Below are 23,748 nucleotides of genomic sequence, written 5' to 3' on the forward strand. Positions count from 1 at the left end.
GCTTTAACCTGGCGCATCCCATGGCCTCATAAGAATTCCAGAATAAAAACTGATTTATTGTGTCACCAAGCACGTCACAAAAAAAAAAAAAAAAAAAATGGCTGCGGCCGTTCAGGTCTTATATATCCTGGTACTCCTGTTATATTTGTTGTATATTCTTTTAAGCCCATTCATTTAACACTTCTCCGGCCGTACATGGGATGGTTGTGGGTTTCCCCCGGGCTATGCCCGGTTTCCTCCCACCCTTATGCTGGCCGCCGTTGTATAAGTGAAATATTCTTGAGTACGGCGTAAAACACCAATCAAATAAATAAATAAACTTAACCTGAGGGTAATTAGACGATGACGTCCCCAAACGGACTGTGTATCTTAATACCAATATTGCGGTGTTGCTGAATGACTGTTACAAACACTGTCATATGGCAAACTGCTCTGTATTGAAGCAGAAGCTGAAACCCATCATTGCAGGCTGCATGGAAGCCAAAAAACTTTTTGTTTTCTTACTGAACTAATTGAATGAATGAATGGTAGTGGATGCCCAACACCACATGGGAAGTGTTTCAGCCATATCCTACAGGGCAGAGAGAATTTTCACTCCACTACATCTGGAGGGCAGGGGGCTGCGAGACATTGGCCAGGGTTAAAGCTCCTCCAGATTATCCATCATTCAACTTTTGTTGACTCAACAAGAGTCAACAGCAAGTTGAATGCTATTGAGGTAAGTTGAGTGTCCACTACAAATCAGATTGGTCAACTTTGTCCAACACTGTTGACGTGTCCAACAGCTGTGTATTTTTTTTTTTTTTTTTTTCGATAAGTTTGAGGGAAGTCTCCATATTTTCTATCCAAAGCATGATACACTATGGCGAGCAGCAATCGTGTTGTGGGTTTATCGGCTGGTCTCGTTATTTCTACACGCCCCTAATTGGCTACTTTCACTCAACTTCACTCAGCTTGTTGACAAAAAAATATACATGCACATTGCCGATTCAACCGTGTTGGATAGTGTTGAGTGTTGTTGACAAAGTTGAGGAACCCGTCCAGACTACTCAACACGTCTCAACTTTAAGTTGACTCTTGTTGAGTCAACAAAAGTTGACTAATGTTGGATAGGTCCAGATGGGGCTTAAAGGAGAAGAAAATGTAAATATCAATCAAATACAATTGAAAAGAGTATGCATTTCCTCGCAGGTGCATGCCATGAAAAAAATTCTATGTACCTTGAGTTGATAAATTATAAACAAAGTAGTGGGAGCCTACATTTTGCCCAAGAACTAGTCCTGAAGTCTTCTGTGTTAGAAGGAAAATTGCCATCGGAAACCGCCGAAGTGCAGTTCGTACATTTCCGGTAGAACTCTTCTTCCCAGAAGCTAGCGAACAGTACAGCTAGTTTTCCGCTCGACAATTGGGAAACCGGAATGTTAGACGTAGGTTTTGAGTTCGCACGAACAAGCCGACAGTTTTAACGACTCTCATTGGCTGAGAGGCAACACATCCCCAGCATAAATTACAAAATGTTAAAGATGGAGGACGTGATGGACTCAGCGATTTATGTCAGCTTTGCCGTTTTCAGGCTTTACGTGTATGGGAATGAAAAATCGTAAAATTATGCAGCAGGCAACACCAGATAGAATAAAATGTGCTCTTTTCAACCTATAGTGTCATTTTTATTTAAAGTTTTCTTCTCCTTTAAGGGACAAAGAGCATCCACAAAAGTACCTCAGAAAGTGAGCCACAAGGAGGATTCCTGCTTACTCCTTGGTTATTCCTGTGTCCTTGAAATGGATGTGATGGCTCAACATTTCCCACCCCGACAAGCCAGCTCCAAGACTCTATCATTTTCCAGTGTTTGGCTACAGTGCTTGTGAACTACTTCTTTGCATTTCCAGCACAACCACATAATCATTGACATATTACAGAAAACAACAAAGGAGTACATCGATGTACACTGCTTTGTAAAGCTCCGTAGTACAATTCATAAATGTTATCATCAGATTACCTCATAATTGTTATAATAAGACATAAATGTATCTAAATTTCAACAAAAAAACTATGAACTTGTGATGAGGTGCCGAACATGAGAATGGATTTGTGGAATCGTCATATCATAATTTAGCATTACTCAACACATGAACAGTGAGGACCAAATAGACCTTTGACATTTCCAAATCCCTCTGACTACATATTTGACTCTGGAGACATATCTGGTGTAAAAGTAGCCTAAAAATTAGCACTGTGAATGAAATCTGAGGACAGATGGCACATGTTTTCAGCCAATTACAATCTTCAATTGATTGACAGTGGTTTACTTTGGATACAGTTACAATCACAAAGATATTTCATGACAAACTCCATCCTATACAAAAATCACAAATCCAGAAAGCATCCTTTACAAACAGCAAATTGTTGTAAGATAAAACGGATAAAAGTTCATGATATTTGACAAAGTGTATTTTGAAATTCTAAGATATCTACAAACACAAGGTGATTGAAACATAATTATTATCACTACATTCGGTTTTCCTTCTTTTTGTCATAATGTCTTAGTTTTAACTTCCTGACAATCCGCCCTCTCCAGAGACGTTTTTCATGGTCTGGATTTTCCTGCTCTCCAAAGTTACACTCTTGTTCCGTCAGTTTACACGGAGGAATAAACCCATCGTCTTTCAGAACAACTGTTGGACGGACAATGTCTACATCCCTATGTAGAAAGTCAGACAGTTCAGCAGGTAAACTTGGAGAGCTGTCAAAGTTCACAATGAAATAGCTGGAAAATTCAAAACAAAGAAAACCAATTTATAACTCATGATACATATCTCCTTACCAGTTGTTTGTCTCTAAATGATGTGAATATGTGGTGAGACTTTTTATACCACAACTAATCTTAAAATTTGACAAGATTGATCAAACTCATACCCTATATTATACAATTCACCCTGCTGAACTAGATGTTAATATGCATACTTTTACCTAAATAAACTGTTCGTTGAGGTAAAAAATGAGACTCCCCAATTTTACGTGTTGGGTGAGCTGTGCACCACCCTTGGGAATAATTGGTCAGTAGATCAGAATAAAACGTTAATGGCTTTCTCAACTAATGAAAAAGTTCTGATTCATAGACACTTTGATAACACCCATTTTTCATGAATTCAAATTAAAAGGCTTGCTACATTAAGTTATTTTTTTATTAATAATGTAGATATTTATTTCACACTTCTTTTCAATATCAGAGCAAACTGTTTGAAATATATCATGCTAATACATTAAAAGTCAAGCAGCAAAATTTTACCTAAGAAATCAAAACTTTGATGGCGCGTCCATGAGAATACCAAAACAGCAGAAAATGGTGCAATTCATGAGAAATGTAAGCATTCAAAACAAGTTAGCAACATGACTTTATCTAACAAAATATTCACAGACAATAGGGTAATTTAATATGGACAAGATGAAGGAAATTTCATCTGAACAATTAACACATTACATATTTAAACCATATAAAAATTATTATTTCAAACAAATGAAAAGATAGTACTCACTTTCCTGTAATATGCCTCTGTCCATGTTTAGACATTTTAAAAGGCAATGTCCTGTGGCCAAGGTTCTCAAGATTTCGAACTATACCTCCTTTCTGCATAATATTTTCACAAGTTCTTTTTAACACAATGCCGAGTTCAGGCTACAATAATAAAATCGATACAGCACACAATGATTATGTCAATGTCTACCCTTGTTTACCAAGTTCATTTTTAAGATGCCTTACAGTTCGATCTGTTTACCAAGCTTAAGACCAAAAGTGTGTTGTATTTACCCTTGTTCCATAAAACGAACAGAATAGATCTGTCTTACATGTAGCATGAATATTAGTTGGATAAAAACACATTTTGACATTTTCGCCACAATCAGCTTCTGAACTACTGTATTTCAACTCAAGTTTAGAATGAAAAAATGCACTACATGTATCAGAGGTAAATAAAGCCCTTAAAATGACACCTTTGTTGCCAACAATTAATTTGGCTGATTTGGCAAAGCACTTTTATTTTTGGGTTGCAAGTATTAGCCGTCTTTATATATTCTGTAAGACAGATCGGAAGCTAGAGACCACGTGATCTCCATAGTAACAAGCAGCATGGGTGAAGAAAATGGTCCTCCCAACGGTATTGTATAGGAAAATGCCTATTATTGAATCGCTGTCAGCGATCTTGTATTCGTTGGACTTGTATAATTTTCAGCTTTCCAGATAGTCTGAGTATTTCTACAGAGCTTCTGTGATGCTATTTTTTACCGCTATTGACCTTCCTGGTCAATAGCGAAGTTGCAAAAAGTGAATTTTTCCCTAATGCTTTAACACTAGGTGGCCATTTTGTTTTCGACACAAAAGGGTGGTCACATGACCCCCAACTTCCAACCCATCTTACTACTAGTACTATTCTACTGATCAAAGATCAATATAAAATCCGGGCCACACCACTTTAACTTATGTCTTTGTGTGCTAATTTTCTTCCTATTTTTAACCTTGTTAACTTGTCCTTCTGTTCCACGTAGAAGTGGTAAATGAATTGATTGATTGATTGACTGATTAGTGTTTAAATCCATAGTCAAGAATATTTCATACACATGATGGAAGTCAGTTTTGTGGGCGTAGGAAACCAGACAGCCAGTAGTGAACCATAGACTTTTGCCAACTAACTGACTTTCCCCATGTGCCTCAAAGAGAGCTCACTGATTGGTTGGAGAAATGTGATCTCTAACCCACTTCATGAATGGCAATGTTTCAGACCCAGCAGGGCTCCCAATTTATTAACACTAAGGCACTTGGATGTGGCCCATGGAAAAGTCAGCTTAGCCCTACAGACTTATTTAACAGGCATGACAAAGGCAAAGACTGTAACTGATATACCGCAGATAACCCTACACCATAGATCAGTCACTTATTTACTCAATTCATATCTGAGTATTTCACATATTATCCTGGCAGGACTTCCACAACACTTCATACATCAATTTTTCATGACTTGATTCATAAATCAAGTAGCTTTATGGCACCATGAGGAAGTTATGAGAATTTCATGAAGTTTTGTGAAAGTAAGCCCTTGCTGTCAAGTCTGTCTTTTAGCACCCTTCTAGCTAGCAGTTTAAATTCTTTACCTGCATGTATTTCTGTGATAAAATGAATTTTGACAGCCTTCACATGGTTGTGTGCTTTGTAAACCCAGAGATCTTTGAGTACACCATCACAACTCTCTGTTCAATTTACATTTGAGGATGAGGATCGCCATGCCTTCCATAGCGTTTAGATAGATTATGATGTTTTTAGAACACCAAAAATTGGAATGATTCCATGTAGGCAACTATCTACTACTCATGTATGGCACTGGTACACTTTGGTACCTGTATACTTTTGCTGCTACGCTGCACTTACCCGGCTTAAAGCCTTAACAATCAACGCCAGTTCGTAAGATGGCATTGTATTCACACCAGAAGATTTTGATAATCAGAATGTCATTTAACTTCTTTCTTAAATTCACGCTTTCAACACATGTTCTCAACGTCATTGGTTTATGCCAAATGATAACAGCTCTCTATGATTTCGGTTTTCCCTGTTTTTACGTAGTGTTATAAGGCTTAGCGTGACAATGACCGGGGCTAGGAGAATACCCTTCCAGTCCCACAATTCCGTGGCCATAAAGGCACTTCCTTCACGATCATGGCTTCGTTCAAGCTTGGGCAGTTGGTAAATTTAACCGGTGTTTGAAGTCTTGTTTGTGAACTATTTTGTCTACCTGCTTTTATTTTCAGCAAATAAGGGATATATTCGTTCAGTGCAGCTGTCTCTTGTTTATAGCTGCTAAAGGATATATTACTGACCTTGACTGAACTTCACCAGTGTTGTTGTTGCATTCATGTCAGAAAACGAAGTGATGTTACCGTCAGTACTAGCCCACTGTTAATACATTTAATTATTTCATGAAATTTTTAAAGTTGCGGTTGTTGTCACGTGGTAGAGTTGCGTCATTTCATTGAAGTACCAACTTTTCACAGTGAACATACGAGAAGGGGTTCATTGCCCAACTAGTTCAGTTAAATTAATAATCCGAGTAAACTGACTGTTGGTTGAGAAATATTTGGATACGCCATATAACATAGCTGATCAGCCTACAGTCAGGGAAAAGTGCATTTGGCTAAATTGTGTAGTACAGGTAGTGGCCTGAATAATCACTTCACCTACCTGTAGCTGGTCAAATCCACAACGTAACATAACCCCTTCCAATTACCACACAAAATTTTGTAATAATAATCCAATAAAGTATCGTTTCACGTGTACAATGCCTTCAGGCCATGTGGTACCCTCGTGTTTTCAAGACGGTCGCTCAGTCGGTTAGCGCGCTAGCGCAGCGTAGTAACCCAGAAGTCTCTCACCAATGCGGTCGCTGTGAGTTCAAGACCAGCTCATGCTGGCTTCCTCTCCAGCCGTACGTGGGAAGGTCTGCCAGCAACCTGCGGATGGTCTTGGGTTTCCGCCGGGCTCTGCCCGGTTTCCACCCACCATAATGCTGGCCGCCGTCGTATAAGTGAAATATTCTTGAGTACAGCGTAAAACACCAATCAAAAAAAAAAAAAAAAAATCAAGGCGGTCGCCATGTATTAAAATAGGCAAATACAAAAGCAGACTTATTTTATTTTTGTATATTTTTGTAACAGTGATAACCTTAGTTCAGTGCAATATTTTTGCAAATGCAGAATTTAATTTTTTGGAATTGGGTATCTGAAATAAAGTCAACTTTGAATTATGGAGATCAGGAGTTCAATTTGGTGACGATTCATGTTTTCATGTGATCCGGTCGAACGATGAGGCAAATGACAGTTATGTTCAAATCACTGGTGACAGTATGGCCTGGTGGTATTTTATGTGTGAAACGATACTTTAGTGGACTATCATTAGAAAATTTTGTGTGGCAATTGGAAGGGTTTATGTTGCAACGTGGATTTGCCCTGACAGAGGTAGTTGAAGTACTTATTCGGGACGCTACCTGTCCCACACCATTTAGCCAAATGCACTTGTCTCTGACAGTAGGTTGAGGAGCCATGAATATGGCGTATCCAAATATTTCTCAACCAACAGCCAGTGTACTCGAACTATTTAAATTAAATGTTCAGGTCTGTTTTGAACAATTTCTGATATTTACCTGCACCAACGTTTAATCATTGAACTGAACACTCCAGTCAATCCTTTCCTCAAAGTGAATAAAGTGGGCCTTTTAAATGTTCTCTAAAACGGCTGCACATGTCAATTTCTTGTGTCGATCTACTGAGTGGAAAACGATCTTTCCAATCACTCATAAACTTGTAAATCCTTTTCAAATTCTGTTCTAAACCATGGTTCAGTTCATTGAATAAATTTGAGGCTGGTAAATATCAAACATCGATGAAAATACACCTTAACATTTAACTGAACAAATATTTTGTGTAAATATGTTCTTGTAGATGTAACTAAGTACTATGTTCATGCTGTGCTATCACCATTAAGACGTCTTCACCAAAGTTATTATGAGAGTGGCATTCTTAAATTCAGGTCACTGGCTCAGATAGCACAGTTGGTAGAGCGTCCGCTTCAGGAGCGGTAGATCCATGGTCAATCCTGGGTCGAGTCACACCTAAGACTTTAAAAGAGGAAGTTGTAACTTCCTCACTTGGCGTTCAGCATGAAGCGGATAGTGCAATGACTGGTTAACCCCTATCAGTATGATGGCTCATGCGGGGCGGCTTACTTGCTCTTGGTAAGCCGTCTCAGTGAAGCAGCACTAGATAAAAGAGCTACGGAAATCCGTCCTGCAACAAGGAGGCACATTACATGCACTCTAAGGATTCCTTCGTCATCATATGACTGAAAAATTGTTAAGTACGTCATTAAACCCCAAGCGCTCAGTGAAATTCAGGTCTCAATGTTTAGTCTGCAGTATTAAGATGAGGCTTGTCAGGTACCTCACTAAGGCCAGTGGTTCACTTCAAGCATTTTAGATTCCTGCACCACTGAACCTGCATGCTATCGCATAAGTGAAATATTCCTGAGTGCGGCATTACACATTATAAATCAGTCCATCATGATGAGCTATCTTTTTCAGGTGCGCCAATTCAGCACGTCCTCTGTTTCCAGAGCCCTGGTGAATGTAAGTAAGCCAAGCCAAATATTGCAATGGACTCGAAAATATTTATGTTGAAAGATAAGTAAATAAAAATTTAACCTGGTCAAATTAATTGCTATTACAGGGTAGCTGGTTAAGTTTTGTTACCTGACCTCATCACATTGTTAGAAGTAAGCCAAAATTTGTTTACGTGTTGAAAAGTGACAAAATGGAAGCCCTGGTCCCAAAAGTTTTAAATGTAATGCTCTCCAAATAAGGTGTATGACATCCTATGTTTTTCCATTTTAGCCCTTGGGTTCTCACTGGATTAATGGTCTAAAGGCTAAGTGTCCATTTCTTGTTGTATTACAGCCACCAATCCAGGTGTATGGTATAGAAGGGAGATATGCCACTGCATTGTTCTCTGCTGCTGCCAAAGAGAAAAAACTGGATGCTGTGGAGAACGAAATCAAATCCTTTCAGGTAAACCAGGGGTATGACTGTGGATACACGTATGTAGCCAGATATTAGCTCCTTTTGTAGCAGTGTATACTTCCCTTGATAGTTTTATCAAAAATGAAATTTCAGTGAATTCCAGTATTAAAGGAGAAAAAAGAATATAAGAAACAGTGTAACTTTCTACTGGGAAAGTGAATTCATTTTCCTGGCTGTTCTGTCCATATCCTGGCTTAATCCTGATTTATACTTACCTTTTACAGAATATATTAACAGTTATAGTTAACACTATGTGATGTAACGTTTACAATTGTCACTTGAAGACAGTCACTGTGAATTCAAGTCCGTTCAGCTGGCTTCCTTTCTGGTCATGCATGGGAAGGCCTGGCGGAGCCCGGGGGGGATCCATGACCATCCGTAGTTTGCTGCTACCATAATGATGGCTGCTGTTGAGTACAGTGTAAAACACCTATGAAATTGAAAAATAAATGAAATGTGAACAGTAAAAGAAATTTGTAGTTTTGTAAGGTGGCTTTTGTGTTCTTATGTTTTATAGAATTTATTGAGGAAGGATGTGCATTTAACACAATACATTCTTAATCCTTCTCTGCAGAGGCAAGAAAAGAAAGGTAAGCGTTCAGATTTTTATCTGTGTTGGAATGTATTGTGTTCGAAGTATGGCAAATGACCTAAAGTTTCACCCATTGGTGACTGTCATTGACTCTCGCAGGGTCTGATTAGGCAGAAAGATGATAGAAGAGTGTGAATAGCCCACCCGTTTTATTAGCCTGAAGCGAAGTGCGCAGATCTCCCAACTAGTCAAGTGTAGATCTGGCTTCTACACTGAAACCAAAGGCAGTAACTGACTTACACAGTGGTTTCATTGTTTGCCAAGTGTCATTCATTTCATGAAATCACTGTTTTAGTGATTAACATGTGACACATACAGTATGTACAGGTTTGTAAAGCTATATATGTCAATAATTTTAAACTTAAGTAGATTTAGGAAGCAAAATGTTGAAACATTGACAGGATATAGAGCGAATACATCATATGTGTATTTCTTTGAGGCTGTACTGTGACTATTTGCAATGTGGTCTTATATGAAGCTCTTAAGATGTTATCCATAACACTGGTACTGTGACAAATTACACAGGTATACGACATGCATTTACTTTGCATTATCCTTTATTTTCGCTTTAAACAATTTAGTAAGATGTTTCAACAGAGTTTTGGATATCAGGCTGTTGTTGTTGTTGACAAGTGTCAGTAGTATGGGAAAGTGAGTATGATGGTACAATGGTACGGGAGCAGTTTCTAGTACTTATACTAGCACGAGCATGGGAGAACTACAAAATAGTTTAGATGGTAGAGTGTTGGTGATTGAGACCCATGTTCAAATCCTTGTGAGTGAAGCAGCTAGTTTTCAAATGGAATCAGTGAAATTAGTAATTTACTTGAAAACCTGTTATAGGTAACTTAAACACCCAGTGCATGACACTTGAACACCTGGTATGCATTACTTGAACACCAGGTACATCATCTGAACACCTGTTGTCTGTTGACAAATGGGTGGATACGTCGGATGACTCGTGGCAAACAAAAGAGCCAATGTGTAAACTTGTTAATTACATTCATGAGCTGCTCATGTATTCCCCTGGCCAACCCTGATGCTCTCTCGCAGCACTCAGTAAGAACGACAATTAACGCAACAAATCCTGGCCATTATGGGCTGAAACTTTGGGTCATTTACAATATTCTGATTTCTCCTTGCCATGCTATATTTCACCAATTTTATCACTTAATAAGACAGTTTTTAATTTGATGTGTAAAGTGTGCAGTTTTAGAACTGAACTTTTGCCTGAAATAAGTGTTGTGGTGTCTTGTTGTGTTAGTATGGTTCAGATCTGCTGTTATGTGTCAACTCAAGGTGTATTAAATCTTGCTTTTGCAGCTGTCCTGGGTGACGTACTTACTAAACAGAAGATGTCCAGTCTTCTTATCAACTTGTGTGGTGAGCTTTTCAATCTTCTCTTGTGTTTTAATAACCTTTGATCATACATTCATATAAACATATTAGATTAGATGCCTTGAATCTGAATTTGTTTTCTTTTTTTGGTTTTATTTTTAATTCAGTTACTATGGCTGAAAATGGCAGGTTGAACAAACTACAGGGTGTCCTGGGTGCTTACCAGAAAATGATGAGTGCTCATCGCGGAGAGGTCACCTGCACTGTAACAACTGCCAAGGTTTGTTTCCCAAATTGGTACCATTGCTAAACCGGAACCTGTCCACTCTGAATGGGATTATAGGGCATTGTGTTACGCAGAATGAAGTTTTTCATGTTCAAGCCTCCATTGGAACTTATTTGTACATTCAGTTGATGTACAAAATCCCTTTCCTGTGATGTGTCGAGTATTATTCTTCTGTATGGTGCGCAAATAGATACTGTTCATTTAACTCTTTAAGGATAGAATTAGGAATATGGTGGTACTGGTTGATCAGCATGGTTTGCTATAGGTGAAAAGCAAAGATAAAGAACTAAATTTATTGTTTAGTAGTTTAAGGTGAGCATAATTTCTTAAGCAGATACACTTACATAATGCTGCTATTGTAAATTCCACATTGATCTCGTTCTTTTCATAGCCCTTGGACAGCGGAAATCTAAAAGACCTACAGTCAGCTCTACAAGGATTTCTTAAGAAGGGAGAATCTTTACAACTTGAGTGTCAGGTAAATATACACAATACCCATTGTACGTGTAAGTTTATGAAAATGAATTTCACTCATTGAATGTAAGGATGGCTTTGGTGGCCTAATAGGGTTTCAAGTTTGAACTCTTCTGTCAATGAAAGTAGAAAAAGTTCATCTGTATCATGTGACCTGTCAAAAATATTAGGCAAATATTTTTGATCACATTCACTATAACATAGACATCAGAAAAAAGTGTCATAAAAAGTTATTTAGTGTAGACGAATGATGAGAAAATTGAGAATCTGAATGTTTGTGAACTTTAAATGTTCCTAAAGGAAAGAGGTATCATGAAAAGGGTGAGACAGGTGATCAGTAAATTAATGTTAACAAATGGTGCCCAATATTTTTGACAAGACGCATGACACAGTAGGACTGTTTTACCTTTGACAATAACAAAAATCCAACTCGAGACTCGCCTATTACAGTGTCTGCCTCGAAGTCCGGAGATCTGGGATAACACCTAAGTTGGGTCATACCAAAGACTTACTATATTACTTGTTGCTGCCTCGTTTGGCGTTCAGCACTGGGGTTAGAGATGTGGTGTCATGTCAAGTGTCTTTGGCTTGATACTTCAGTGGATGAAGCTCACCTTGCCACAAGAAGACACAGTATATGTACATACACCTAATGACTCGTCAACATAAAACACGAAGCATACATACATACAATGAATGTAGTGGCACCGCATTAACAGTCATACCCCAAGGTTTGTTGGGCTATGGTTTAGATTCTTCACAGCAGTGTTGAGCTTCCTTCACATATAATAATGATGTCTAATAGAGAAGTGAAATAATCTGGGGAGCTGTTGGAAACTCTAATCAAATGCTTGATGAATGGGTGATGAAGTATTTGAACAAGATTCAATGCACAAGGTTGGCATTTCTTGAAAACTGCGTTCACAATTTTTTTTTTTCTTTGTGCATTTAAAATCACACTTCATTAGAAACATCTTCTCCATTCAGATTTGATTTTTGTTGAAGAGAAGTGATATAGGCAAAGGTTGTGGGGTATATTTGTGGATACAACATTGAGGTTTTTCCATCATAGTAGATGAAAAGATAATTCTTCCCATGTACGAAAACAAATTTTTTCAGTTTGTTTGAACTTTTACAAACAAATAATTCATTCTGATGATGTTACAAAGATACAATTCTGTTCTTTCAAAAAACAATTTACCACCTGGCCCACAAGGTTACTTGTAAGATGAATTAAAAATGCCAAGCCTCTGCGTTAGACTGGAAATAAATGCATATGAAGTGCTTATAGAAAAACAGATACATGTACTTTTGATTGCTGTTTTAAGGTTGATCCCAGTCTGATTGGAGGCATGGTGGTGAACATCGGTGACAAATATGTGGATATGTCCATGGCTACCAAGATAAAGAACTACACAAACCTCATCAAGGAGGCAGTGTGATGACAAGGCCATTAGTCTCCAGCATCTCAACATTTACACTGTTACTGTGTTTTATTGGACAAAAGTCTTTATACCTGACATAAGATTTCATTTCTAAAGGGTTCACGATGAACATAGAGTTTGTAGGCAGAGTGCTATTATATTTGACAGACCCAGGATTACTGTGATTGACCAACTTGTGTGCATTATTCACAATAAAATAGCCAGGAAGTGAAAACAAACTTTAGTTGCTTGTTTTTGTATGGTTGAAATTGTATATAAAAATATAATTGTATATAAGGTTGTGTATAGAGCATTGTCAAGTGGTTAAAGTGCATGCCTTTCAACCCAAAATGAAGAATGCATTCAAGCCTGGCCTTGCATAAGGGGATTAGTAACAAGCATAATTTCACAATAACTGAGAATCCTGCAAAAGTCCATGCCATCCAGCTCCTTGTTAAGTCAATGACCCATCTTTAGATGTTTCACTTAATCGACAGCTATATGGTTTACAGATGTTGGAAACCAGCTTAAAATACCACCTTACACTGATACGTAACAAAGCTCCTGACTGAAAGCTGCAGCTGACAATCACTTGATCACTGTGGAAGCAATCATTATTTTGCTTGACAGCACTAAAACAGAGCAGCAATGATGTGATCATGTTTGCAACCACAGCTCAAGAGGACTAGAACAGCAATGACACGATCACAAGGCCTTGCTAAAATATGGCTGTAACAGCACTGGTAGGTTCACACAGGGCCTCACTGAGTACCATAGCTGAAATATGGCTGTAACAGCACTGGTAGGCTCACACAGGCCTTACTGGTTACCACAGCTGAATATGGCTGTAAGAGCACTGGTGGGTTCACACAGGCCCTCACTGGGTACCACAGCTGAATATGGCTGTAAGAGCACTGGTGGGTCGACGCAGGGCTTCACTGGGTACCACAGCTGAATATGGCTGTAACAGCACTGGTGGGTTCACACAGGCCTCACTGGGTACCACAGCTGAAATATGGGTGTAACAGCACTGGTGGGTTCACGCAAGGGCTTCACTGGGTACCACAGCTTAATATGGCTGTAAGAGCACTGGTGGGTTCATGCAGGGCTTCACTGGATACCACAGCTGAATATGGCTGTAACAGCACTGGTGGGTTCACACAGTTCCTCACTGGGCACAGAGGCTGAAATATTGCTGTAACAGCACTGGTAGGCTCACACAGGGCCTCCCTGGGTACCACAGCTGAAATTTTGCTTTTACAGCACTGGTGGGTTTACACAGGTCTCACTGGGTACCACAACTGAAATATGGCTGTAACAGCACTGGTATGCTCACACAGGGCCTCACTGGTTACCATAGCTGAAGTATGGCTAAAACAGTGCTGATGTGATCACACTGGACCTTACTGGACCAACAGTGATGAGAACCCACAGCACTTCACTGGACACCACAGCTGAAACATGGCTGTAATAGCACTGATAGGATTGTACAGGGCCTGGCTGGACACCACAGCTGAAATATGTGTGCACCAACACCGCAAGGAACTTTGCTGGACACTATAACTGAAACATGGCTCTACCAGCAATAATGTATTAGTTATAAACTTTGGTACAACTATTCTTAACAAATGTATTTGTAAAACTCCCACTTAACTGGAACTCAGTACACAGTGTTCAACATCATATATCTTTTATAGCTATATGTTACATACATGTACATATAAAACAGGACAGTGACCAGCTACTAAGATTAAGGTTTGACAACAACTTTCCCAATTCTAAAATCGTTCAGCTTTTGAAGAACTTGAACAGCATTGTCCAGGGACACAGTCTGAGCAATTTTCACCCTGAAAGCAAATATTTTGATACTTCACAAGGATGGTCTAATAATGAAGAAATTGTTCATCTTCCATGCATTTTTATTTGTCACAAAATGGTTGGGATATTGCTGATGTGGCGTTACAAAGCCCTGTTCTATAATAATTTCTTTAGTCATTGTTTACTCACTGTTTTGAATAATAAATACCCTAAATGACCCCAATTTTTGCCCTCAAAAGCGCATTTTCAGAGGAATACCATAAAACATCATTTTTGGTGCTGAAACATATATTTTTCCAACAGGATATGATAATACCATCCAAACTAGCCTTAACACACTTGTCTAGAATCATTAGAACTCTCAGAATACAGTAAACTGAGCAAGTTAAGTCATAAGCGAAATTTTAAGTCACTGAGAAGTATGAGCCTTAACATCTTTATCACTAGTCTGACTTAACTGAGTACAAAAGTTTTGGAGGCTGCAGATATATTGAAACAAAATGAAACGAAGAGAACACCTTTACAGATGTACCAAGTTCCCGATTACTTACTTGATGAGGCCTCTGTCTATTTTCTCTGCAGCGTCCTGGAGTATATCTAAATGTGATCAAGGAACTAATTCCATTACAACTATGACATCTTGAACTTTTAAACCAGGACCATATTGGAGTGCTGGACCCACTTTCACTAACCTCAAAATAATTTCTCATCGAATTTTCCTAAATGAAGTTACAGCATTATAATAATTGTCTAATTCTATTTGTCAGGTGCAGACATCATAGTGCAAGGATACGCTGGTAGCGTCCATGCTGAGCTCGGGACAATGTCCATATTTGGTCAAACAGGAAACAAATATTGGCCCCTCGTAAAAACAACTGCTGGGAATTCGGTGGGTCAAGCTGAAAGGATAAATAATTCATCCATAACACATAATATAATACACAGTTTCACATCTATTACTGCAGGACGGAATCATTGCCCTTTCTGAATACCTCAAAAAATAAACCCAGTGGAGATGGGTGCAGAGAACTTGTTGCATTTGGTCAGCAAATAGCCTCTATATGGATACCAAATATGACAATGAAGAGAATACAACAAACATGATCTTGCAAACTATCTGACCTACCTGCAGAGACATCTGACCAGTGACCCAGCGAGACCCAACAGCCAGGCAAGATATCACATCATTCTTATGGGGCACTGGATATTTGTACCGCTCACCCATGGATGTTATATCTTCTTCTGTGTTGAACAGACGTACTGTGGAGAGAACACAAAAAGTATTCTTGACAAAAACGTGGTTTTATTTTTGTTTTGAAACATGCCTTAATACTCAGTTTTCTTGAATGGATAACAATACATAAACTTCAGCATAGGCTAGAAATAGCCCAAATCTGCTTTTCTCTCACACCAGCCAATTAGTACAATTTTGTATATATGTAAGATTTTTTCACCTGTATCACACCTGCCAGGATAACAGCAGACAGAGGGCTGGAGAAAAATCAATGGAACTTGCCACGTGCCTGTCAAACTTTCACTATAAAGTGGAATCACAGCCAGCATGAGACAGATCCAAACTTCACATTGGTCATTAGTCGTAATGTTCATCATTAGAACTCATAATGATACGTGTGACATTTCTTCTCTGTAAGATCATGACCTTTAATTTAGACAGGATAAAGAAAACAATCATGGATTACATAACACACAGGTCTCACCTCCATTATCTATAAAACAGTCCACCCCCAGCCCTCCAGTCTCCTCCATTACACTGCTTACCAGCATGTTACTTTTATGACCCAAGTCTACAACATGGGCTGAAACAGAGAAATAGTGAATTTGTGTTAATAGTAGAGCAAACATACAAACGAAGTAAACCTCAGACAAAAGAATATGAAGAGTTATTTGTAAATATAACCATCAACATTATTTCCAGTTTTTCTGGAAAAAAAAACACTCGGAAATTATTCTTTTTCAATTGTCCCAAATACCCACCATACTAAAGTTATTTTCAAATGTCCTTTTCTCCAGAAGGAAAAATGGAAAAGACAATATCTCTTCAAATGACTGTTAATACTAAGTCACAAAAAAGAGAAAAAATTTGTTATGCTGTCAAACCTGACTGGCCTGCTAAATCTTGGGCCAAATAGTAGCATATATGCATATATGCCGTGCTCTTTGAGACCTACAAATACCAAAATGTTTCACTAGGGACATGTTTAATCTAGCTGCTGACCAATTTAGGAGTTTTGAGTTGTGATGTTCCACATTGTGGTGACATCCCTTTCTGAAGTGACGTCATGATGTGATGTTGTCACTTTACGATTCGGTGGAGCAAATCAGTGCATTTTAACATGGATAGGTATATACAATTATAGATTGTCCATAAAACACAACTTTAATTACCTGATTTATCCCCTAAAATAAATATTACAGGTGATAAAATTTATCGATTATGGATAATATTAATTATTGTACATACTCGCACATTAAAATGCACTGATTTGCCCCACCGTGCTGTAAAGTGACAACATCACCACACAAATGATGTCACCACGATGTTGTAACACCACAACTCGAAAGCTCGGTATTGTGATCATCACAATGTTAATTCATAATCAAATACTGACCTAAAGGAGGCTGGAAACTGTTCAGATAGTCCTTTTCTGCCTGTGTGCTTGAGGTGGCAAGGACCTGCCATAAAACCACATGACAGATACATGTATCACAAGTATGTAGGCCTATGTACATTGACAGGCCGACTACCAACTTTTACAGACCTTGATAACAAATTTATTATTTTTGTCAAATTTACATAAGTTACAGCATGTATGACTGATAGCAGTTTCTCATGCATAGTATTACTGAATCTCACAGCCGTTGATGAGTATTGGAAAAATGGCATTCCTTTTAAAATTTGAAATAAACTCTTTTCAGGCCAAATTATTTAACATCAGCACTTGAGGATTACATGGCTGAAGTAGATACAAACAGCTTCACAACATACACCATGGTTAGAGTTTCTCGTTGAATCATACATAAGAGACTCATACTGAACAAAGATTTATTATCTGTTTGATTCTTGCTTAATGACATACTCAAGACTTTCCCTTCAAATGATGGCAGTCAGGTTTATTGATGTATCTAACTGGAGAGCTCAGGGTAAATCACCAATGTATGGCACAACACCGGCAAACTTTCCCATGTGCGACATAAAGCTTTCCATGGCATACTGGTGAAAGACAAGTGGTCTTCCATGGATGACAGACATTGCAAACAGCCACATCAGAATAGTAAACAGCTTAATATTGTCAATGAGGCTCCAGCAAACTGCTCTAGCAGTGAAATATTTATGTATTTGATTGTTCTTTAATGTCATACTCAGAAAGTCTTCACTATTCAAGTTTTATGGTTGGCATGCATGGTGGTTGGAGAAGACTGGCGTTCAACCCACTAGTACCAAGTCATTGAAAAACTTTACCACATATGTCATACATTCAACAAATGTAAAACAGTACACATGGGCCCCATGAGCGTGTTGCCAGCTTATCGTCACCAAGATCATATGAAGAACAAGAGAAGGTGAATCTACAGACTCTGTCCAAGGCTGGGGTTGAACCCATATCTTGTGAGCCTTGTGGTTAAGAGTTGCACACCTTTCTCACTAAACCATCTCTCCTAACTCCCTGTTCAGTACCAAGGCAGGACATACTTGTATAATACTAGCTCTACATTATGCAGTGCAGTCCTAGGTTGCTGATGGTTTACCTTGGCTCCCCAGTGCTGGGCTAACTGTATGCACACAGTGCCAAAGGGAGTGGCCCCATCCACAACCAGTACTGTATCCCCACCACAGATGTGAGCTGAATAGTGCAGAGCTGTGTATGCCTTCACAGCGTCTCCCAGCAACCCCGCAGCATCTTCAAAACTCAGCATGTCTGGCTTCTTCACTAGAAGGTAGAAAACATCTTATAAGAATGAGACATTTGTTTGTGGATGTATACCAGCCAATAAGAGAATTATGCATACTGCTTTCAGACAGCATAACAACAATAAAATGCTTGAGAGAAGAAATTTATCCAACAGTTCTTTCTGGAATACATATAAGTAGTTTTCAGCTTTTTTGTTGATTCCATTATTTCACTTTAATAATACCATGTGAAAACACTTCCCACATAAGTTTAAAAGAAGTACATTATTCTTATCTTTGCCCTTTACTGTTATTACTACACGAGAACAGAACATGGCTGATTGCCCCTTGTCTAGGTAGTACAATGGAATGTGGTTGCCTAATCCAGTGGCATGAATTTTCCTACTAGAGGAGATTGTAAGCCTTCAAATGGCTGGCTCCATAGGCTTACCCACATCATGTTCCTGGAAAACTGTGAATTCAGCACATCCACTGTAGTGACTGTCAAGGGACACAATTCCTACAGAACAGTCAATTGGGAAAGTGTCAGACAAAACATTCAGACATCCCTCACATAGCTAATAAAACTAATAAATACAGACATCCTAAGTCATATGAGTTGGTGTATCATATTAAAATGTGATCTATGCTTTTCAACTGCTGTGCTTGTTTACCTACAACCTCCTGTCCGACCTTGACACTGCTGACATTTGACCCCACCACAGTGACAACCCCTGATACTCCATGACCCACTGGGTATTGCTGTCTAGGGTTCTTCTGAAAGACTTCAGTTATTACCTGAAACATGGTCAAAGAGAAAAAGTAAATTATATTGTCCAATCTTTGAGAACCAAACACAGACATATTTGGAAAGGTGAGCGTATAATATTGTAATGTACATGAGACACTAATTGCGGTGGCTGGAAGAAGGGGAATAACTCTTCATCACATAGTCCTCTGGGTGGAAGAAGGGGAACAACTCTTGGTTATAAATCGTTCTCCAATAATAATTCAAATATTAAATTGCCAAAAATAATTGAAATATTTAATTACTTGTTTAGGGTCACGTAAAGTGCATGCATATGAACTCTTTGAAAGATCGGATTATGAACGTTCCAACCACTTGACCAGATACCAGAGGCCAATCACTTACAGATGAATATGTCTTTTCAGCATCTGATAAAAATGGGACTGTTTTTAAGGTATTATGAACTTTGTAACTAAGAGTATTTTCATTAACTTTTCATTAAAAATGATCCTATATTTTATGCTTTACTTTTACAATGTCCTCGTTTTAACTATAATTAATTGAGTGTTAAACTTACAGACAATTAATCGAATCTACACACCCAATTTTGACAATTTAAAGTAGAAGAAAACTTTAAAAAATGACCACTTTAGGCTGAAAAGAGCACATTTTTTTCTATCTGGTGGTGCCTGCTGCATAATTTTGCGATTTTTCCTTGCCATACTCGTAAAGCCTGAATACGGCAAAGCTGGCATAAATCGCGTCCTCCATCTTTAACACACTGAAATTTATTCTGGGGGTGTGTTGCCTCTCAGCCAATGAGAGTCATTAAAACTGCCGGCCCGTTCATGTAAACTCGGACCCTACATCTAACATTCCAGTTTCCCGATCGTCAAGTGGAAAACGAACTGTACTGTTCGCTACCTTCAGGGAAGAAGAGTTTTTCTGGAAATGTACGAACTGCACTTTGGCGGTTTCCGAAGGCAATTCTCCTCCTAACACAGAAGACTTCTGGACTAGTTCTTAGGCAAAATGGACGCTGACTTTATTTATAATTTATCTACTTGAGGTACATATTAGAATTTTCTCATGGCACGCACCTGCGAGGAAATGCATACTCTTTTCAATTGTATTTGATTGATATTTACATTTTCTTCTCCTTTAAAATTTGAATTATCTCTACTACACTACAATGCATATGTACTACTTTCATTTTGGGTGAAGACAGGTGAAACTGTAGGTGAAACAGGGATAAATCTGATTCCGCATACTTTTTGTCAGTGTTCACAATTTTACATCGTAGGGTACAAAAATAAGTATTAATATCACTTTAAAAACTTTTACTTCTATGAAAAATGTCTTTGTGGACTCAACATTTAGCCTCCAGACAACTAACACAGGGATGTCAGCTTGAGATAAACCAGAATGATTGGTAATACTATATGTATATTTATGCCTTACCTTTACGTTAATGGGTGACAAAGCACATGCCTTAACTTGCACAAGGACATCATTTTTCTCTGGAACTGGCTCCTTTATCTGACAACATAATATCAAGCCCATTTAATGCATTATATGAAACAATTTATTTACTTATCAAAATTGGAGTTGCACAGCACATAAAATTTATTATTATTTGATTGTTGTTAATGGCATACTGAAAAATTTTTCATTTATATGATGGCTGTCTGAAAACTGGCCTCAAACTGCACATTGTTGACAGAGTATTATCACTATTAGGCCTCAAAGGGGGGAATCTACAACTCCCTGTCCAAGTTTGGTTTTTGAACTCACACCTCATCTCTTCTAGCGACTGAAAAGCAAGCACCGATTTGCACAAGATTATTCGCTTTTTTGCACTGAAACAGGAGGCTTTCATTTTTATTTTTACATTTTTCTTCCATAACAAAAATAACAATACTCCAGCACACGTATGCTGATTAGTGTGGTTTTCTGAACATTACCCATGATTTCTGGTACCTTAATCCATAAACCTTTTAACATAAGCGCAGCTTTCAGTTAAATTTAAGCACATTTTCAATTTGATTTTTTAGACAAAACTACACTGTGTGGATTGCCCAATTTCAGGACTTCACAAAAAAATTTTCAGTCCACACAGAATAATGCCTTCTCAATATGATTGAATAAGCACCTTGTAAACATGAGAAAAAGTCAAAGAAATACAGTCAGTGTCAACCAGCATTTATTACAGACCTGGGACCAGTTTCACAAAGATATCCTATATGTATGATAATGGCACATAGAGGACGATGGTACGGTAATAGTAACGTACAAAATATTAAACGACAAATGTACGATGAAAAAATTTTTTTATGCCACTTTGTGAAACTGGGCCCCATACTTGATTTCTCATAAGGGACAATTATATAAATACAGCCGTATACATAGAGGGTATTACACAGTAGGGGCTGAATACCGGTTCCATAAATCTTGTTTGGCATGTGTGTACTCTATTTGATTATTTGGCTACCTACATTTTCAAATTTTGGCCTATTCGTCAATTACGTTTGTTTCCTGTATAACCTCAGATTGAAATTATCAGCTCTCAAAATAAAATAAAATTTTGTATCAGTTTAAACAACTTTATTTTCCTAACATAGACTACATGCATGATGCGTTGACGTTCTGATTTCAGTAAATGTCAGTCATGTTCTCAATGACAAGAAGCTCGGAATACATCATTGATAACAATCATGTCTTAAAGTTAAACGGCTTAGTTACACTGTCTTTGAGAACAAATTTCACCACGGTTGAATCTGTCCCAATTTCAAGGAAAACACTTTTCATGGTTGTTGTATCTTCATGAACTTGGCACCTCCCACGTCTTGACCCTCCCACAAAATACGAAACGATGGAGAATGCAGGATAGATAATTAAGGAAAGAAATAGGGACAATTTTAATACGACTGACAGATATATGAAAATTAAAGATAACTGATGCGTATTGAATTTAATATTCTCCCGTGAAAAGCGTACCCAGTAGATTAAATAAGTACGAAGTAGAATGCAGACTACGACTTCCGGTCAATCACGCCCCCTATCAAAAATTAATGTCGGCGAAAATAATTATTTTTTGTTTTCCAAGGTTTGGTCTAAAATGCGTATTTTATCCTTCGATGTTTACGTCTGAGTGGAAAGGGGGAGGCACGGATGTACAGTGATTGTCTTGTGAGGAGAATTCCTGTATTATTTGTATATTCTTGGTAGTAGATCTCTTCGAGAAGCAAGCCGAGGCGTCGACGACGCGCCAGTCGCTCTGACCTGACTGAAGATGCAGTGCACTTGCGCTGCAGCATAATTTGATAATGATGTGATTTCATCAGTGAGTATGCCAGTGTGTAGATATTCATGTGCACATGTAAGCAAAGTAATTATTTAGAAAGTTTTTTGGCCTAGTGACTTTTACAATGCAATGTAGGCGTGTGCTGTAAAAGAAAACGTCACCGCACAAGCTGGATGAAAAATTGTTGGTGACGAAAAATGGGTGCTGGTTAATACCAGTTTATTTTGACAGATTGGCACAGCTGTGTCCCTTTAAACAGACAGTGTGCTGCTGATCTGGGGATAATAAGTTGATTTCTGTTGTTGCAGCTGGTTATTTCCTTTAAATAGTTTGTACACCACTCACTGCGTAGTTACGTGTAAGATATGCAAAAAAGCAGTTTAAACATGTCTTAGCTGTAATGCCATGACCATTGAGAATTGCATTCAGTTAATGATTATTAGTAGTTACATGGTCGTCTGAAATTTAGACCCAGTATGGCTTTTTCGTGACATTTGTCGCTTTGCTTTGTCGATTTGTAGCTTTACGGGTTACACAGGTGAACCTGTTGTTTGAACTCTGGTTTGACAGAATGTCAGCTCAATGTAAAAGATCCAATTTCTCTTGAAGTAGAACCCAGCACTGGACTTTCCAAACTTCTTTGCATTTGTGTTGAATATGTCCCCTGAATCAATTCTGATTGCCTAAAAAGTTGAAAACGGAAGAAAAATGGTGGAATTTGGTGACCAAATGCCAGAAAATCTACTCTACTATGATCGAGCCACCATTGACCTTGTGATGTCACGGTAGTACATTCGCTGCAGGCATTGAGACTTCCGTGTATGTATAAGCACTGGAGACAGTCGCTATACTTTTACAGCTAATTTCGAGAGTATTCCATGCCCAAGTGTGGCTTGTGACTACAACGCAGGGTACTTTAAAGTTACAAACATGGCCTGCAAATGCCACAGATTGGGGAAATATGGAGCAGATCTCATTATAAACTCCCTCCGATTATGGAGGACTCGACCGTAGTGGTATGAGACTTGCTAATTCAGCCATTCCTACTAAAAGAAAAGGCCGATGAACAAGGCTTATATCCCTATTGTAATTCTTCACTAATCTGTATGAATTTATGTAGTGAATGGTCAACATAATGTCTGTACTGTCATTTTAACCACACTCTACAATAGGAGCTCTCATCTGCTCATACTCTAATTTGATCTCTCAACACATAATATTCATACCATAATTTGATGT

General features: G+C 38.3%; 4 protein-coding genes across 4 annotated transcripts in view; 2 read left to right on the top strand and 2 right to left on the bottom strand.

The window, feature by feature from the left end:
- Positions 1 to 253: 253 nt before the first annotated feature.
- LOC135482278 (small ribosomal subunit protein bS6m-like) lies at positions 254 to 5,555 on the bottom strand. Its single transcript, XM_064762184.1, has 3 exons — positions 5,420 to 5,555; positions 3,537 to 3,676; positions 254 to 2,767 (listed from the first exon to the last, which is right to left on the bottom strand). Exons 1-3 carry the CDS (start codon positions 5,462 to 5,464, stop codon positions 2,509 to 2,511), a joined length of 444 nt encoding a protein of 147 aa, XP_064618254.1. The 5' UTR covers positions 5,465 to 5,555; the 3' UTR covers positions 254 to 2,508.
- A 119-nt stretch (positions 5,556 to 5,674) lies between these two features.
- LOC135481770 (ATP synthase subunit O, mitochondrial-like) lies at positions 5,675 to 12,984 on the top strand. Its single transcript, XM_064761458.1, has 8 exons — positions 5,675 to 5,731; positions 8,121 to 8,165; positions 8,493 to 8,603; positions 9,133 to 9,205; positions 10,531 to 10,590; positions 10,713 to 10,825; positions 11,223 to 11,309; positions 12,634 to 12,984. The coding sequence occupies exons 1-8, from the start codon at positions 5,705 to 5,707 to the stop codon at positions 12,745 to 12,747; spliced, it is 630 nt and encodes a 209-aa protein (XP_064617528.1). The 5' UTR covers positions 5,675 to 5,704; the 3' UTR covers positions 12,748 to 12,984.
- An 873-nt stretch (positions 12,985 to 13,857) lies between these two features.
- LOC135482171 (quinone oxidoreductase-like protein 1) lies at positions 13,858 to 22,028 on the bottom strand. The gene is made up of 11 exons (XM_064762032.1): positions 21,948 to 22,028; positions 20,667 to 20,744; positions 19,132 to 19,255; positions 18,909 to 18,977; positions 18,316 to 18,497; positions 17,178 to 17,241; positions 16,266 to 16,364; positions 15,674 to 15,807; positions 15,341 to 15,446; positions 15,099 to 15,144; positions 13,858 to 14,576 (listed from the first exon to the last, which is right to left on the bottom strand). The coding sequence occupies exons 1-11, from the start codon at positions 22,011 to 22,013 to the stop codon at positions 14,480 to 14,482; spliced, it is 1,065 nt and encodes a 354-aa protein (XP_064618102.1). The 5' UTR covers positions 22,014 to 22,028; the 3' UTR covers positions 13,858 to 14,479.
- Positions 22,029 to 22,284: 256 nt separating this feature from the next.
- The window catches only part of LOC135482245 (intersectin-1-like), a 42,603-nt gene continuing 41,139 nt past the window's right edge, over positions 22,285 to 23,748 (top strand). The window contains exon 1 of the mRNA XM_064762128.1: positions 22,285 to 22,548. The gene's annotated coding sequence lies outside the window, so the exon portion shown is untranslated. The remainder of the gene's footprint in view (positions 22,549 to 23,748) is intronic.

This window comes from Liolophura sinensis, chromosome 1 (assembly GCF_032854445.1).
Source record: "Liolophura sinensis isolate JHLJ2023 chromosome 1, CUHK_Ljap_v2, whole genome shotgun sequence".
NCBI lineage: Eukaryota > Metazoa > Mollusca > Polyplacophora > Chitonida > Chitonidae > Liolophura > Liolophura sinensis.